The sequence below is a fragment of the Rhinatrema bivittatum genome, chromosome 5 (assembly GCF_901001135.1).
Source record: "Rhinatrema bivittatum chromosome 5, aRhiBiv1.1, whole genome shotgun sequence".
Taxonomy (NCBI): domain Eukaryota; kingdom Metazoa; phylum Chordata; class Amphibia; order Gymnophiona; family Rhinatrematidae; genus Rhinatrema; species Rhinatrema bivittatum.
Window position 1 is genome coordinate 252,181,070 of NC_042619.1, and position 16,310 is coordinate 252,197,379.

At 44.7% G+C, this 16,310-nt stretch overlaps 1 protein-coding gene across 6 annotated transcripts in view; it reads left to right on the top strand.

Annotated features, from left to right (window-relative positions):
- Nucleotides 1–16,310, top strand: part of HR (HR lysine demethylase and nuclear receptor corepressor) — a 92,423-nt gene that overhangs the window by 19,849 nt on the left and 56,264 nt on the right. For 4 of the 6 annotated variants that reach the window (XM_029603830.1, XM_029603829.1, XM_029603834.1 and 1 more), the window contains exons 2-3: nucleotides 6,388–6,533; nucleotides 14,594–15,661. In XM_029603830.1, the coding sequence (XP_029459690.1) occupies nucleotides 14,645–15,661 (1,017 nt within the window). In that variant the 5' untranslated portion in view covers nucleotides 6,388–6,533; nucleotides 14,594–14,644. The remainder of the gene's footprint in view (nucleotides 1–6,387; nucleotides 6,534–14,593; nucleotides 15,662–16,310) is intronic. The other 2 variants (XM_029603833.1, XM_029603832.1) reach the window with 1 other exon arrangement.

Genomic DNA, 16,310 nt, shown 5'->3' on the forward strand with positions numbered 1-16,310 from the left:
ATGAGTTGCTCGAAATGAAAGTGCCTGTGCAAAAGCAGGATGAAGGACTGGAAGGGCTGGAAAATCGCTCTCGCTGTAACACTCTGAGGTTTGTTGGATTGCTGGAAACCATCAAAGACAAAGGTTTCCCTCAGTTTTTGGAAACCTAGTTGGTAAATGAGCGAAGCCTTTTGTTAACGCGTGGAGCGTTGTGCATTGAGCAGGCCCGACGGCTGGGTGTCCGGAGAGAGAGAATGGAAAGGCTATGGGTGCTGATCGCCAGAATCCTTGATTTCGCTTATAAGACGGAGATTCTACAAGTGCTGTGAGCGCGTAAAAAGTTAACCTTATAATAACAAAAATGCTCTGGTGTTTCAAGACTACTCTGTCTGACTTTCAGCACCAAGGAAGGAATTTGCCCCGACGTGCTCGCGCCTTCTCATGCTGGGCCTGAGCTTTTCCCTTATGTATCGGGCAAAATTTAGTTTTAATCTCCCTGAGGGAGTGCACTGGTTCCAGTTGGTGGGTGAAGCAAAGGAAATGGTTGGTGAGCTTGAAGCATCTAAGCCTCAGGAACAGCCACACTAATTGGTTAAGCTGCCCAGCATGGATTTTGCCTGCACAGCTATGACAGATAAAACAAGGAGACTGGAACTTTTGGAAGACCTTGCATTTATCTCTGTACCGGGAACACAGAGGTTGCCATGGGGACTGTGAATTATTACAGTATTTCAAGCAAACGCTGCGGTTTAGATGCTAGGAGGTGACTGTTGCAGCTGGCACCAAATTGTTGAAGCTCCCCTGGGCCAGATAGGTTTAATGCTGAATTTTATAAAATTCTGGCAGAACAGGAAACCCCTGTACTGTACTTGGTAGAACTTTTGCAGCATCGATAGATGGAGGAAGGTTTCCCAGTGATACAAACAAATCAGTGATTACTGTCATTCCTAAACAAGGGAAGGATCCAACTCTAGCGTCATCATACCGTCCAATTTCTTTGCTTAATTTTGATAAAGATTACTCGCCAAAAAATTGGCAGACCATTTAGCTTTGGAGTCGCTGGAATCTAGTGATCAAGGACAAGTGGGGTTTTGTTAGAGGCAGAGGCGCCACGGCGAATGTGCGCAAAATACTTGCTGCTATCACCTTATGCAAAATTACTGACACCGCTTTTATGGTAGTTAATTTTGACGCTGAAAAAGCATTCGATAGGGTAGCGTGACACCTATTTTTATTATTGTTGGACTATATGAAAACGGAAGGACTTGTAAAAAATATGATCTGGATATATTGTATACAGATCTGGTGGCGACTGTATTAGCGAATGGAGGCTACTCTTCTACTTTTGCTATTCGCAGAGGGATGAGATAAGGCTGCCCCTTGTCACCCTTGTTGTTCCTTTTGACATTGGAGCCTTTGTTGGTCTCTCTACACGGGAACCTGCAGTTAGGGTATGTCCCTGGGATCCTCAGTTTTAAAATATGCTGGGTTTGCAGATGATCTATTAGTGTTCTTGTGTGACCTGATAGTATCTCTTACAAAACTATTATACATGATTAGTGATTTCAGGGAATTCTCTGGATTTCGACTTAATAGAGATAAGTTGGAGACTTTAGCACATCCGGATGCTGTCAAGCATAATTGAGTAGGGGAATTTCCATTAAAGTGGGCTGCAGGCTCTTTTAAATATTTGGGGATTGAAATGTCTTTGGATTTGTGGCATTTATATACATCTAATATACTTCTCTTACTTTCTATTACCAGAGACAATTTGAGAATTTGGCAGAAATGAGCTTTGCCATTGATTGGGTGGATAAATCTTTTGTAAAAGGTCCTATTTCCTAAATGCAAACCCTATCCCTCAGAATGCAGCAGAGAGATATAAAACAATTGGAGAAATTGATATTGAAATGTATTTAGGTCTGGTAACAAACCCAACGTAGTGCTTCACAGCTTGAAAAAGGGTTCGTCTCAGGGTGGCTTGGGACTTCCTGATATAGGAATGTATAATTTAGCTGGTTTGTTAAGTATTGTGAGAGACTGGTTGTATGATAGTTCCAGCTATGTCAACATAGATGGAAAACAGGCAGTAGCAGCTAAGCTAGATTTAAGGTATATCTTGCATGCGGTCCTGGGTAGAGTGCCCACAGGGCTTGCAAGCAACGTGTCAATTGCGCCAATGCATTGGGCATGGCAGAAAGTGACAGAGATGATACAAGTTTCTAATAGATGCTCTCTATTCTTATCAATATAGGGGAATTTAGACTTTTTGCCAGGTTCTCGGTCACAATGTTTTTCTTTTTGGAGGGACCAAGGGATGACACAAATTCAACATGTATTAACAAAAGATGGGACCCTAATACCATTTCAGATGTTTCAAACTCAGTTTGGTTTGAGGGATTCAGATCTTTTTTCATACATGCAATTGAGCCATTATGTTTTCTTGTTGAGGATGGAAGATTTAGATATGAAGAACATTGAGACAATGGACAGTTTATTTTGTAAAGAACATACAAAACGTTCCCTTTCCAGAATTCATAAGGAATTGTAAAGCTAGATCAGGGTAACCTGATAAGTATCATATGGGTCAGATGGAAAGGAGATCGTGATTATACCTTTTCACAAAATGTGTTGAAAACTTGTTTTAAAAGTTTGAAGAGATGCAATTTAAATTTTTCCATAGGGCGTACATATCTCAAGCATTGGCGTTTAAAGCGAATATTGCCCGTACTGAGACCTGTGTAAAATGTTTACAAGAGAAAGGACCACTCACCCATGCTTTTTGGACTTGTCCTAAGATAATAATGTTTTGCGGGAAGGTTTTGCATTATGTGGGCAATCTCTTGGGGTGCTCTATTCCTCTTGGCCCCGGAATTAGTATTGTTTGAAATAGAACTTTCTAAATATATTGGGGGAAAAAAGGTGATAGGGTTTTTGCCTGGAATGCATTGGTTCAGTGCAAGAGATCTGTTTTATTGGCATGGCATGGGGTTAACCTGCCTTCTTTCTGGCAATGGAGGAATGCAATGCATGATACGATGTTTATGGAATCAATGGCTTTCATACCTCATTTTCTTTTAAAAGAAGATTCTTGGACACTTGGGATAAGTCTCTACAGAGTATTTCTGGATGAGCTAGGAGTCTGATTTTAAATAGCCTATTGGGTGGACTGAGTTATTTTTTATGTAAACATAAGAAGGAAGTCTGAGGGTTGGGTGGGAGGAGAGGGAAGAGGTGAGAAAGGGGGGAGATATGCATTTTGGTTATTAAATCCAGTAAATGGTGCCTGGATCTGCAAGGAAAAAGGCATCCAGGTAAGCGATATAAGCATGTTTGAGAAGTTTGGGGATTATAAAAAAAGAATAAAGGGGAAAACAATGGGAATCTATATTTGTAATTGATGACATTGCAATGTTTCACAGGCTGAGTTTGATGTACCCATATGATGTCATTTGTGCTATGCACTTGTTTTCAAGGAATCTTGTTATATCCTTTCTTGAATAAAGATGTTTAAAAATACATCTTGCACGCCATCTCACTGGCAGCCAACGAAGCTCCTTCAGAGCATGTGTAGTATGTTTCCGAATACCACTGCCAGTGAACGGGCATGCTGCGGCTTTATGGATCAGTTGCAAACCCAGCTGTACTACCAGCCTTATTGTATACAGGAATTCCAGTATATAAAAATTAAAAATAAATAAAATAAATAAAATAACTTACTTAAAAATAAATAAATGAATTAAAATCTGCTCCTAGTTAGTTTCATGGAGTGTCCCCTAGATCTAGTATTAGTTGAAAGAGGAAAACCAGTTCCATTTTAAATTGCTGCTCACCAGACAAAATATTAAAAACTTCTCCATCAGATCTAATAATAAACATAAACATATTATGTTCCCTCTCAGTCATCTCTTTTCCAAGCTGAAGAGCCCTAACCTGTTTAGTCTTTCATCATAATGGAGCTGTTCTAGCCCTTTAATCATTTTTTTTTTTGTTGTTGCCCTTCTCTGTATCTTTTGGTCATTTTATTTGTGAAAAAGACAAACTGTGCCTGGTGCCCTGCTCCTGTTTGTCTGTGATCCCGTCCGCAGGGCAAAAACAGGGTGACAGATTGGGATGAAGTTTGGTGGCTGACCTGCGCTGATTGGTGTGATGCAAGCAGGCCTGGCCGATTGTTAGTTTACCACCTCATGGAGGGGCCCCTGTGCACGGCTGTGGCTGTGTCTACCACTATCGTACACACGAAAGGAAGGGAGTTTGTGTCTCAACTACGCTCTTTATAGTAATGTAATGCTGCTGATAGGGGCATGAGGCTGGGGAAGAGCGCAGGCCTGCATGAGGGAAGAGAGGGAGAGAGCTTACGTTAAGAACCGCGCTATGTGACATTGAAAAGAGGGATCAGATAGGGGGAGAACAAGGGGGGGGGGGGGTGCGCGCAAAGGTAGAGAAAGGACCGAGCAAAAGAGTGAGGCGAAGGCTGAGAGCTTGAAAAGGCGAGAGGAAGCAACGATACACAACTGAAACCATCAGAGGAAAGGAAAGAACACCTGCACACACTCTCTGTGCAGGCAGCTGAGCTTTAAAAAACCTTGGGTGCTCGATTTCAGCTTTAAAAATTTTTCAACTCCCGACGCAATAAGCGAATGCTATGCCAACGCATCGGGAGTTACAAAACGTCATAAACTTTAAAATGTGCGTCCGGCACAGGCCGAACGCACATTTTAACTTGGGAAAGAGGATGGAGGCATCCCTGACAGGCTACAGGTAAGGGGCGGTAGCTGCCACCGTCACTAAATACTGATTTATCCGTCTATCTGGCACGGGTCACCGCTACTTAGCCAGAGAAAGTACTTATTCAGTTAAGTAGTGGTGACCCATGCCAGATAACCGGATAAGTACTGACTTCTCCGGTTATCTGGCAGCTGCTTCCCACTGCCAGATAGACAGATAAATCAGTTTTTATCCGCCTAAGCGGCAGTGGCGGTTGTCGCCGCTTACCCATACACGTAAGTACTTGTTCGGTTAAGTTGCGGCACTCATCGCGAGTGTTCCTGACTTTTTGTTTTACCTTTTCTTTCAAAATTTTCACAGCGCCGTAAACTTAACTCCAGCCCTGGCCCAGCAATTAAGTTTCCAGCGCTAAGACAGGTGCACTGGCCAGATGCAGTCTCTCTGCATCGAGGAGTACTGCTTAATGCCCTCATTTGCATGGGATTTCCATGCAAGGGCGCTAAGCAGTACTCGTGCTTACAAACGCACATTTTCTGCATGCAAAGCTACTTGCTGCATCAGCAGAAAGTTTTGCACACAGAAGATGAACGTTCAGGTGCAGGCAGAAAGGCATCAGCCTGTGTATAATCAAAACAGGGAAATGTAATAGGCAGGTAGATTAAAGGGGAATATATCCACAGCAAACAGAAAGGCATGCAATCAGATGCTGATAGCCGGAGCAAACGCATACTATCTAGACCAGTGCTTTCCGACCCTATCCTGGGAGCCCCCCAGCCCGTCAGGTTTTCAGGATATCCACAATGAATACACACATTTTCTCTCATGCATATTCATTATGGATATCCTGAAAACCGGGCGGGGTCCCCAGGACAGGGTTGGGAACCATTGATCTAGTCAGTACTATTTTCTTTCTAAAACGTACGCCCCTGTAAAAAGAGAGCCGTACACGTTTCTGTGAACACTCATCAAGCATCAATCTTTTTCACTTGCTCTAGTTCCACTATATCCTTTTTTGGAGATGCCGTGACCAGAATTGCACACCATGCTCAAGGTGCAGTCATCACTCCATGAATCTATACAAGCATTATGAAATTCTCCGTTTTATTCTCTGTTCTTTGTGGTATAGTCTCTTTGACAGAGGGCTTTCTCAGCACTGTGTAGCTCTCAGGATTATTATTATTTATCCTGCCTGTTGGTGGCAGGTCCTCAGCTTTCACTGGCAGCTCTTTAGCACAGATGACATTACTGTGTCATAATGTTCAAAGACCCTCACTCAGACCAATGTGCAGATAACCCAAGGCTTCACCTCAGTTCTGGAGTACTCAAGCATTTATGGAAGGAGTCTGCTGGGATTGGCTGGATTGTGATCTGAGAGTGCTGGGATGGGCTGCAATACATGCAAAGGGCTGGGATTGCTCTGCCTTTATTTCACAGTCTTGCTTTTGTGCTCTGCCTACAGTCTGAATGTTTTCAATCATGTTGCATTAATTAGCTGATTTTTTTTTTTTTTTTAGCTGTTTGTCTGACTTGTTTATGCACTGGAGGCTTTAAAGGTTGAAGCTGTTCTTTGAATCCCTCCTGCTGGTATTTCCTTGTGACCAAACCAAGGCCAATGCTTGGCTGCTGCCATCTTGTGTCAGCACCCGTCCTAATTATTTTCTCCTTTCCATCGGCTTCCAGAGAAAGGGTATCCAGCCCTCTCCTAGGGAACAGCAGGGGCAACTTCCAGTCACCTGCAGACTCATGGAGGAGCCCAAGACGAGATGTGAAATACTGAGAAAAGCATAGATAGATGGAGAGACAGCAAATGGTGGTCGAGAGACTGGGTGAGTCTCAGTTACACAAAGACATTCTGTGAGCACCCCCGGCTACTGTGGCAGATTTCCGATTACGTGATAAAATTCAGAATCATTCATACTGACGTGAAGGACAGTGATAGGGTTCCCCATATGCACATATGGATACCTTCTGAAAGCCTTAGTTGGGATCTTTGTGTCCAGCACTGCGTAGAACTGATAAACAGCAGTTAGTACGAGGATGGCAGAATCCACCTAAGTACATTTTCAGCCACCTAAAACTGCACAGTCGCATTAGAAAAAGGCATTCTGGGAGGGTAACCCCCTGTCCACTGGGGGTCACCTTCTCTGCTTCGGGGAGCCCTGGGGTAACTCACCCAAAGTGAGGAAACTAATCTCAGCTGGGTCGAGGGTTGGGGCAGATATTCTGCAGGGCCAAACTGGGTGCAGGACCCCCTCCCCCCCCTCCCCCCCCCACACACATACACATGCACTTCCAAAAAGCCACTGTCCACATCTAAGATTGAGCTCCAAATTAAAAGAGAGCTTATTAGGAGTATCTTCAGTTACTTCCAGAAAGCCACAAACAAGTTATGAGACAGTCTATATGCACCACTCTTCAACCTGTCCTAGGCCACACTGTCCTTAATCTCTCGTCAAACCCAGTAGATCTCAAAGTACTCACTTCCCCTTGTTATAGGGGGAAACGGGAAACTTTCAACCCTGTTTCCGGGACCCAGCCGGGCACAGGTTGTTTTTTTTCTTTTCTGGTCCCAACTGGTCCCTTCACGGTTTCTTTTTTCTCATGTCCTTTTTACTCTTAGATCCAAACTCCAATCACTTCACGCAGGCTCCCCGAGACACTACTGGCGAATCTCTGCCACCTCTGTCCTCTATCCCCCGGTACCCCAGGAGAGGGTCCCAGCTGCTGCCTTCTCTTGGCTCGGTGACTGTGGGGAAAAGCCCCCGGCCTTGCTCTCGCCAGAGTAATATCCCCTTTCCAAGACCCAGCCCTTTGGGGCTGAACCAGTCCTGTCACCAGTCAAGGGGTCACCATTCACTCCCATTAGATGACCCCGCACTTTCTGGAACCCCTCCCCCTTCTTCACCCCTTAAAGCCATTTCCCTCGGGAGGAAACAGCAAACTCTCACTATTATACACAGGGTCCACACCTGTTTTGCAGGTGGGCTTGAAAACTATATGCACGCATATTTAAATTAAAATAATATACACATGTAGCTAACATATTAAAGTATGCATATATTTTTTATCCACATAACAATCTCATTTTCAAAACACAAACTATGTGGGTACTTTGAATATCAGGTTGGTTTGCCAGTTAGGTAGCCTTAACTGAAAATTGATCCCATCGTGTACTCTAATAGTAGCAATGGAGGTGGATGGGAAGTCCGGGACTAGGGGATGAATGGAGGGTGTGGGGACTGGGAAGTGGATGGGGAAGCGATTGTGGGAAGTGAATGGGGCATTCAGGGACTTGGGGGAGGGGAGTTGAGATTCATAGTAACATATAGGATGATGGCAGAAAAAAGAGCAACTGACTCTTTCAATCTGGCCCCTTATTTCTGGCCACACTGCCAAGGGTCTGTCTCGAGTTTGGGCACTGACTGGCCAGAAACTAGTGCCTAGTGGGTTTGGGGTTTGCTTTCCCTGGGTGAGCTCTTTGCCCTCCAGCTAAGCCGTCTTTTGTCTGCTATGGTATTTGTGTTCTGTCTTCCAATTGGTCTGGCAAGACCCAGCCTGGATTGGTTGGGGTAAGTCTTACCTGTTTCTGGCTACTGAATTGGCTGCACTTGTGCTTGTGTGGTTTTACCTCTGGATAACTCTTCTTTTTTTTTAATGTTTTGCTGCCATAGGCAGTATTAGTGTGGGTGCTGCCATCCCCCCTCCCATCCATGATGCAGATCTCCGATTTTCTCAGCCCAGCTTTCCCCCTGCTCCTGGCAGACCTCTGATTGTTCTCCATGGACCTCCAGTTTCCTCTCTTGCTTGCATTGAATTGGAAGTCTGGGAGGGTGGGGATAGGATTAGTGGTCTGCAGGGCAGAAGGGGGTCAAGAATTTGCCATCCCCAGAATGCTGCAGTCTCAGGCACAGGCCTAATAGGCAGGCACATAAGTCCAGACTTGTATTCTCTTTGTAGCTCCTCTGCCCCTGTCTGTACCCTGATCTGTTTGGATTTCCGGGTCCCTGTCCTCAGCCTGGCTTTGACCTTGCCTTTGCCTGATGGTCTGGTAGCCTGTTGAACAGAGCTTCTGAATCTGATTTCCAGTCCTTGGTGTTTTGACTTTGTGCCTGCAGTGATCCTTAAGAGGGCCCTGAACCCTAGTTGTAGTCCACGACCTGGTAAGAATCCTGGCATGTAACTATCAGCTTCCTGTAAGATATTTCTCTTTATCCAAGACAGTATTTGTCATCTTCCTCCTTTGTACTCCACCCTCTTGGGTGGTTCACACCTTAGCACCCCTAAGCACAACACTTTGTAATAATCTAAACAGCTGTCAATATTAGCATGGCTGTTTCCCAAACGTCTGGCCGGACAGGTCACCGCGGCATATCCAGACGAGAACGTCGCACACCACTAGCCTACCATTCGACATGAGGAGTGTAAAGCCTGCCAGACAGACCCAGCATTTTCACCATGTCTCCTGGTTATTACTCTTCTCGTAGCAATGCCAGAGAGACCCAGGTGTGTTTCTGCTAGGACTTTTAGTTATTTGCAACTAAGGATCCTTAGTGTTTATCCCATACCTTCTTGAAGACCATTACTGTTCTTACTTTCACCATTCGCTCTGGGAGGATGTTCTATGCACCTACCACCCCTTCTGAGAAAAAATATCTCCTGACATTGCTCTCTCAGAGACTCATATTATGATCCCTTCTTCTAGAACTTCCCTTTCATTGAATAAGACTTACCTCTTGTGAATCATTAATACTTTTCATGTATTTTAATGTCTTTATCATATCTCCCCTGTGTCTCCTTCTCTAGCCATCACATTTTTAGATCCCTAAGCCTCATAGGGTTTTTGGTGCTGACTGCACCATTTTGGTGGCCCTTCTCTGGACAGTCTCTATTAAATCAATGAGCCAGATGTACTACAGGCTTTTTCCCACTTTGCATCTATGGGAAAAAAAAAGCTTAGTACCTCTGACCCTATATTCTTTCAGAGGTACGGCCTCCAGAACTGGACACCATACTCCAGGTGAGGTCTCACCAATAACCTGTACAATGGTATAAGTGCCTCCTTTTTTTCCTACTAATTATACCTCTCCCTATGCACAGTAGCATCCCTCTGGTTCTGGCCACTGCTTTGTTGTATTGTTTCGCTACCTTGAAATCATCAAATATAATCATCCCAAGGTCTCTTTCCTTTTCTGTGGACATCAGTATCTCACTCCTCATCTTGTACCTCCCTTGGATTTCTGCATTTTTCTTTTTTTTTTTTAGCACTGAAATCTAGCTGCCAAGCAGTGGGTTTTGAATGGTGGGAGGACGTCACTATTCATCAGTTGGCTACTTATGTTAACAGAGTGAAATCTGGACCAGCGTTGATTTCCTCTGACCATGACTCCTGCCGTCTCCCCCCCGGTCCATGCTCTTTTATCTTAAACAGCTTTGCATTCAGCCACTTGTTTATCAAAGTTCCACTAAGTCCTGGCAAGCTGATGGGCACTCGGCCAGTCTCAAGCAACAGGCAAGGGAACATGGGATGAGGGAGGCGGGAGGGAAGGCAGGGGAAGAGAACTGAAGCCATCACCCACAAAGTCTCTGTCTAACCACAGCACTGTGGTGTTGCACAGAGGAGCTGTGTATGCCTGCTTCCAAAATCATTGCAATGGTTTTAATTAAATCTGAAAAAAAATATAGCACAAGACTGGTGTTTTCCCCATGTTCGCCAATGCACAAGACAGATATACCATTAACCACAGCATGCAGGCCCATTGGTAGATGTAGTGGCATCATCCGTCTGTTGAGTACTTCTTCACTTAAAGCGCTGAGCTTATTTTAAAGAAGGAAATAATGCAGAATGATGAAGAGGCCTTTCTGGGTCTGTCTGGCTTCTTCCCATGGGTGCAATATCGAGCTGGGCTTGAATCTTGGCACCAAAGGTTTGGTCATGAGATATTTGTATATCTGGGAATTGGGTCATATGTTGTTTGAGACTTCAAGACTCAGGCCCAGGGGTTGTTAGAGGTTCTGAGAATCAGGTCTGGAGTATTTGAGGCTCTTAGGTCAGGTTAGGGAGTGCTTGAGACTCTGAGAACCGGGTCTGAGGTTGTTTTAGGCTCTCAGGTCAGGTTAGAGATTGTATCAGATTCTGGAGTTAGATTATTTTGCTGTTTGAGGCTCTGAGCTTCAGTCAGAGAGTGCTTGAGACCCTGAGGTCAGGTCAGAGGATGTTTGAAGCTCTATGTCTGGGGTTGTCCGAGTCCCTGGGAATTGGGACAGAAGTTGCTTGAGCCTTTGAGGCCAGGGCTTTATTAGAGCTTCTGAGAATCAGATCTGGCAGTATCCGTGATTCTGAGAGTCACATCTGGGAGGTTTTGTGGGGGGGGGGGGGGGGGGGGGGTTATTTATTTAATTTTTATTTTTTTTTTTTAGGCTCTGATGTCAGATCAGGTGGTGTTTGAGACTAAGTTTTGTCTGGGGTTGTTTGAGGCTCTGAGGTCAGGTCAGAAGGTGTTTGAGGACTGGAACACATTGTTCAGGAATAGCAATAAAGGGATGTGAATTGTGCTTGTTTACAGAACGCTGTAATCTGAAGGTCAGGTGCTCTGTCGGTCTTGTCTAGACGTGCACAAACGGTGGACATTGTGAGCACATTGTTGAGCTCTGAGAACTGGCACCGCCTCGCTGAGTTTCCGAGCACAGAGCAGGCAGCACCCTGCAGGACTGGCGCCCACTTCCTACAGCTTCACATGTGAACGCCGGAATCCAGGCCAGGGCACCTTCCCTGTGTGCCAGAGGGAAGGACCTCTTACAGCCTCCCACCTTTTTCCCTGCAGTCCTGGCCAGCTGGCTCAGGAAATCTGTTCCCAACAGAACAGGTTCCAGGTGTGCCTCGGGAACATATTGAGACTCAGTGCCAGGTGCTGGCAGGTCTTTGGCCTGAGATCAGAAGTAATGAACAAAGCTGGAAACTTGTGGTAAAGAAAAGGAATATCAAAGTTAAACATCTCCGTGCTTGAGCAGGATTTTACCAAGTAGATAAATCCATCTTTCCATATGCCTGTCTATTTAACTGTCTGGCTGTCATTTACATTATGTCTCTCTCCACAGCACCTAGCAATGTCTGTGTCACATATATAGTATCTAAACATAAGAACATAAGAAATTGCCATGCTGGGTCAGACCAAGGGTCCATCAAGCCCAGCATCCTGTTTCCAACAGAGGCCAAAACCAGGCCACAAGAACCTGGCAATTACCCAAACACTAAGAAGATCCCATGCTACTGATGCAATTAATAGCAGTGGCTATTCACTAAGTATAATTGATTAATAGCCATTAATGGACTTTTCCTCCAAGAACTTATCCAAACCTTTTTTGAACCCAGTTACACTAACTGCACTAACCACATCCTCTGGCAACAAATTCCAGAGCTTTATTGTGCGTGGAGTGAAAAAGAATTTTCTCCGATTAGTCTTAAATGTGTTAGTTGCTAACTTCATGGAATGCCCCCTAGTCCTTCTATTATTCGAAAGTGTAAATAACCGAGTCACATCTACTCGTTGAAGACCTCTCATGATCTTAAAGACCTCTATCATATCCCCCCTCAGCCGTCTCTTCTCCAAGCTGAACAGACCTAACCTCTTCAGCCTTTCCTCATAGGGGAGATGTTTCATCCCCTTTATCATTTTGGTTGCCCTTCTCTGTACCTTCTCCAACTATATGGTAGTATATGGTAGTATACTATATGGTAGTATATGGTAGCAACTATATGGTAGTATACTATATCAAGAAAATCTTATTACTTAGTTATTATGTTTGACATTTTTGGAGCTGCTTCCTTGCACTGCTACTAAACCTTTGGGAAACAACTTGATTTAGTATAACTGTTTTGACTCTGCCCTGGTCTTTAGTAGTTAACAAATTTCTTTAAAGTCTCCCTCTTTGGTTAGTGGGGTTCATTGGTGTGCGTTGATGGATTTTGATAGTGAAATTGGGACTCGTTAGTCTCTATAGGTCTCATTGACAGGATTAGGGTGCATTGTTGGCGTCTATGGGTTTCATTGGTGGCATTGAGACTCCTTGTTGATCTCAGTGGTAGGATCTGAACTCACTGTGGTCCTTGGTAGGTTTCATTGGTGTGTATCATATTTTGCTAGTGGAATTGGGATGTATTGTTGGCCTCAGTGGGCCTCATAGTGGGATTGGGACCTGGTAGTTCTCATTGGTAGAATTTGGAATCATTTTGGCTTCTGTGAGTCTAATTTGTGAGACTGGGACTCATTGTTGACCTCTGTGGATATCGTTGGTTGGATTGCGGCCTATTGTTGACCTCTGTGGTTCTTATTGGTGAAATGTAGAATCACTGTTGGTCTCAGAGGGCTTCATTGCAAGAGTCAGAAGGTTTTGCTGTTGAGATTGGGACACATTATGGACCTCAGTGGGTCTTCTGGTGGGCTTGAGATGCACTGTTGGATTGCATTGATAGGATTCGGACTCATTGTTGGCCTAGGTGGGTTTCATTGGTGTGCATCAGCAGATTTTTCTAAGGGGATTGGAATATATTATTGGCCTCAGTAGGCCTCATTGGTAGTATTTGAACCCACTATTGGAATTTGTGAGTTTCATTGGAAAAATTGGGACCCATTGTTGGCCTTTGTGATTTTCATCAGTGTACATCAACTGCTTTTACTGGAAGGATTGGGACTCATTGTTGACTTTGGTGGATCTCATTGGTCAAATAGGTTGATGAAGGTCAGTACGTGGGACTCAGCAAGGCTCCCTGGATTTCATCTGATGGTTTCAGTGTGAAGAGCTATGCTCATAGTAATCTCCAGGTTTACATTTTCATGTTGTGTTTTTTTTTATATTGGTGAAAAGCAATAAATCACTGCCCTAGGCATACTGTGTCTCTAGACATTGCAGAATCTCATGCAACTAACAGCAAAGCCAATCACTGACAATCAGCTCATTTGTATATGGTGTTTTGGAACAGTACTGTCTGCTCTGACTTCAGAGAAATGGTTTGTCTCAAACTTCCTTCCATGGCCTCCATGTTTTCTCCTCCATAGACAAAAGCACTACAAGTCACTTGGTCACAAGCGGGCAGCTGCCCTGCTGCTCTGTGGCAGGCAGAACACCAAGTGCTTGCAAGCATCATCTAGATAAGAGATGGGGGTGATTTCAGAAATCATACTAATATAGAGAGAGATCTCTTATCAGCTCAGCTTGAAGAGCCTTTAGCTTCCTGGTGGTATTCATTTATTTATGTATTTGATTTATATTCCACTTTTCAGGCACTTCAAAGCAGATTACATTCAGGTATTGTATGCAGGCTATCCCCAAAGGGCTTACAATCTAAGGGCATTATTTACCAAGCATTTTTCCCATAGACACAGAGTAGTTATCCCCATGTAATCATTGGGCAAAAGCTCTTGTAATTTCTCAAAGGACTGGTTTCCCACCAAAAGATGTTCTGGAACTTAGCATGGGAAGCATCTGGTGTCAGGATGGAGTATATGGCAGGCCTCAAACTTTCAGAAGACACTATGGATCAATTTAAATATGACCCAGAATTAGTGGGTCTGAAACTTGCCATTTTCCTTTAGAGAGGATGTCCACAAAAATATAGAATTTCCTTACCTTTTTATCTGGGAGTCATGGGGTTTGAGGGATCCTTAAAACTGACCACAATGGGATTGAAGCAGTCTGGGGGAAGTTATTCCATGCCATGTCATGTTATTTCTGTATCCTACCTTAAATTTTTCTCATGTCCAGAAGAAAATTCCCACTGAATGCTCTCATAGTTTATTTTCTTGCATTTGAGCAGGGCATGGTTCTCCTTTAGTCTGTTCTTGCTCCTCTTGATATTTGCAAATGACACTCAGGTTTTGTTTTAAAACAGGTTACAGTGCCCCAAGTCGGAGGATCAGAACCACATGAGGAGAAGAAAGAAATGGACCTGGACTTAGATGATGAATTTACTCCACTGGAAAGGAAAAATGATTTGAAAGAAACTCCTCTGGTGTTGGCGGAAAGGATTCTAGGTGCTGGTGATATTGGCATCTTGTCTAGTGACGGGCTGGAAAATCCTTTCATGACGGGCAGAGGCAGAGAAGGATTGAAAACTGTGCTCACTCCATCATCTCACTCCACACTGCCAGAGCTGCCCTGCCCAGAAACGTCCCCGACCTTGAGGGTAGGAGCCGGTAAGGCACCGCCTCCTGTTCTGAGACACAATCATGAAGTTCTGGAACATGCAGAAGGGACACTGAAGAATCTGGACTCTTTGCACCCTCTGGTCATTGGCAGGGTGAGAGAAGACTGCAGCATGCAAGCAGAAGCCAAGGTCAGAGATGTTCCCTCACTTCTTTCCCAAAAGAGAAGGAGTATTCTGAAGGAGACAAGACCTGACTTTCTGGAGCTTCAGTCTCATTTCAGAACCAGATGTGGAGAAGGAAAGAAGAAGTGGGCACAGAAAAACAGAGAAGGACTTCCATGCACATGGTCTGAGGCCAGGCCCGCCCCTTATGACCAAGCTTTCTACTATCCTCTCCCCTCATGTGGCAACTTACAAGATCTGAATGTGGTCAATACTGGCCTAACCCAGGGGGCATCAAAGCAAGAAGCGCCTCCTGCCTCTCATTCTGTGCTGGAGATGGTGCGAAATCACCCTCCTATACATTCCCTGAACCCTCCTCGCCCTTTTCTCTTGGAGACCAAGCTGTTTGACAGGCAGTCAATTTCTGTGCCCTCCATGCCAGCAAGCAGTCTCACTGAGTCAATATATGCTCGTGCTCTAGCCCCCTTTGTGCCCCCTCATCAGCAAAAATGCTCTTCTGCTTTGGAGGAGGTTCCCTTCGCCAAACCTAACTGGCATCTGCCAATATGGAGTCATCACAACTACCAAGGACCTCGTCACGGAGGAAGGATCCCTATGGCACATGAGAACTACTTCATCTCCAGAAAGAAGGTGAGAGTTAGGTGTTTGGTCTTCCTAATCACCTCATTCTGAGAATCCTGAGACCCATGACCTCCCCGTCACAGAAGTGCCAGAGGGCATTGTCCAATCCACCAGATGAGAATCACAGTGATGAGCGCATAGAACGGGAGTAGAGGCCATGTCCAGCTAATAGGACTGATGAGACTGGGAACTTTAATTTAGAGATGCCATGATTTCAAAGTTAAAATTCAGACAAAACACAGCTGCAGGGATGTTCATAGGGAATAATGGTGCCATCCATAGTAAAGAAAAATATGCTTTATGTTCAGCATTCCTCAGACTGAGGGCTCAACTTAATATTTCTTTGTAATCACTGCTACTAATACATATGCACTCAGGGCTGGTATTATGAGGGGGCAAGGAGGGCAATTACCCAGGTCTCTAGCACAGTTAGGGAGCCCTACCTGAAACTGAATGATGTCCCTTAGGCTAAGGCTCCAGGTGCCTAGAGCTGGCCAGGCATGGGAAGAGATGCTACCACTGTGCACAGCCTGGGCTTGGGAAGAGAAGCAGCCACAGTGGAAGCCGGTGGAGCACAGGACGAGATGTGGCTGCTGGGAACATCTGGCCCAGCTCAGACCAAAGTGGAGATGCTGCAGCCTGGGTTGCTCCTTGCTGC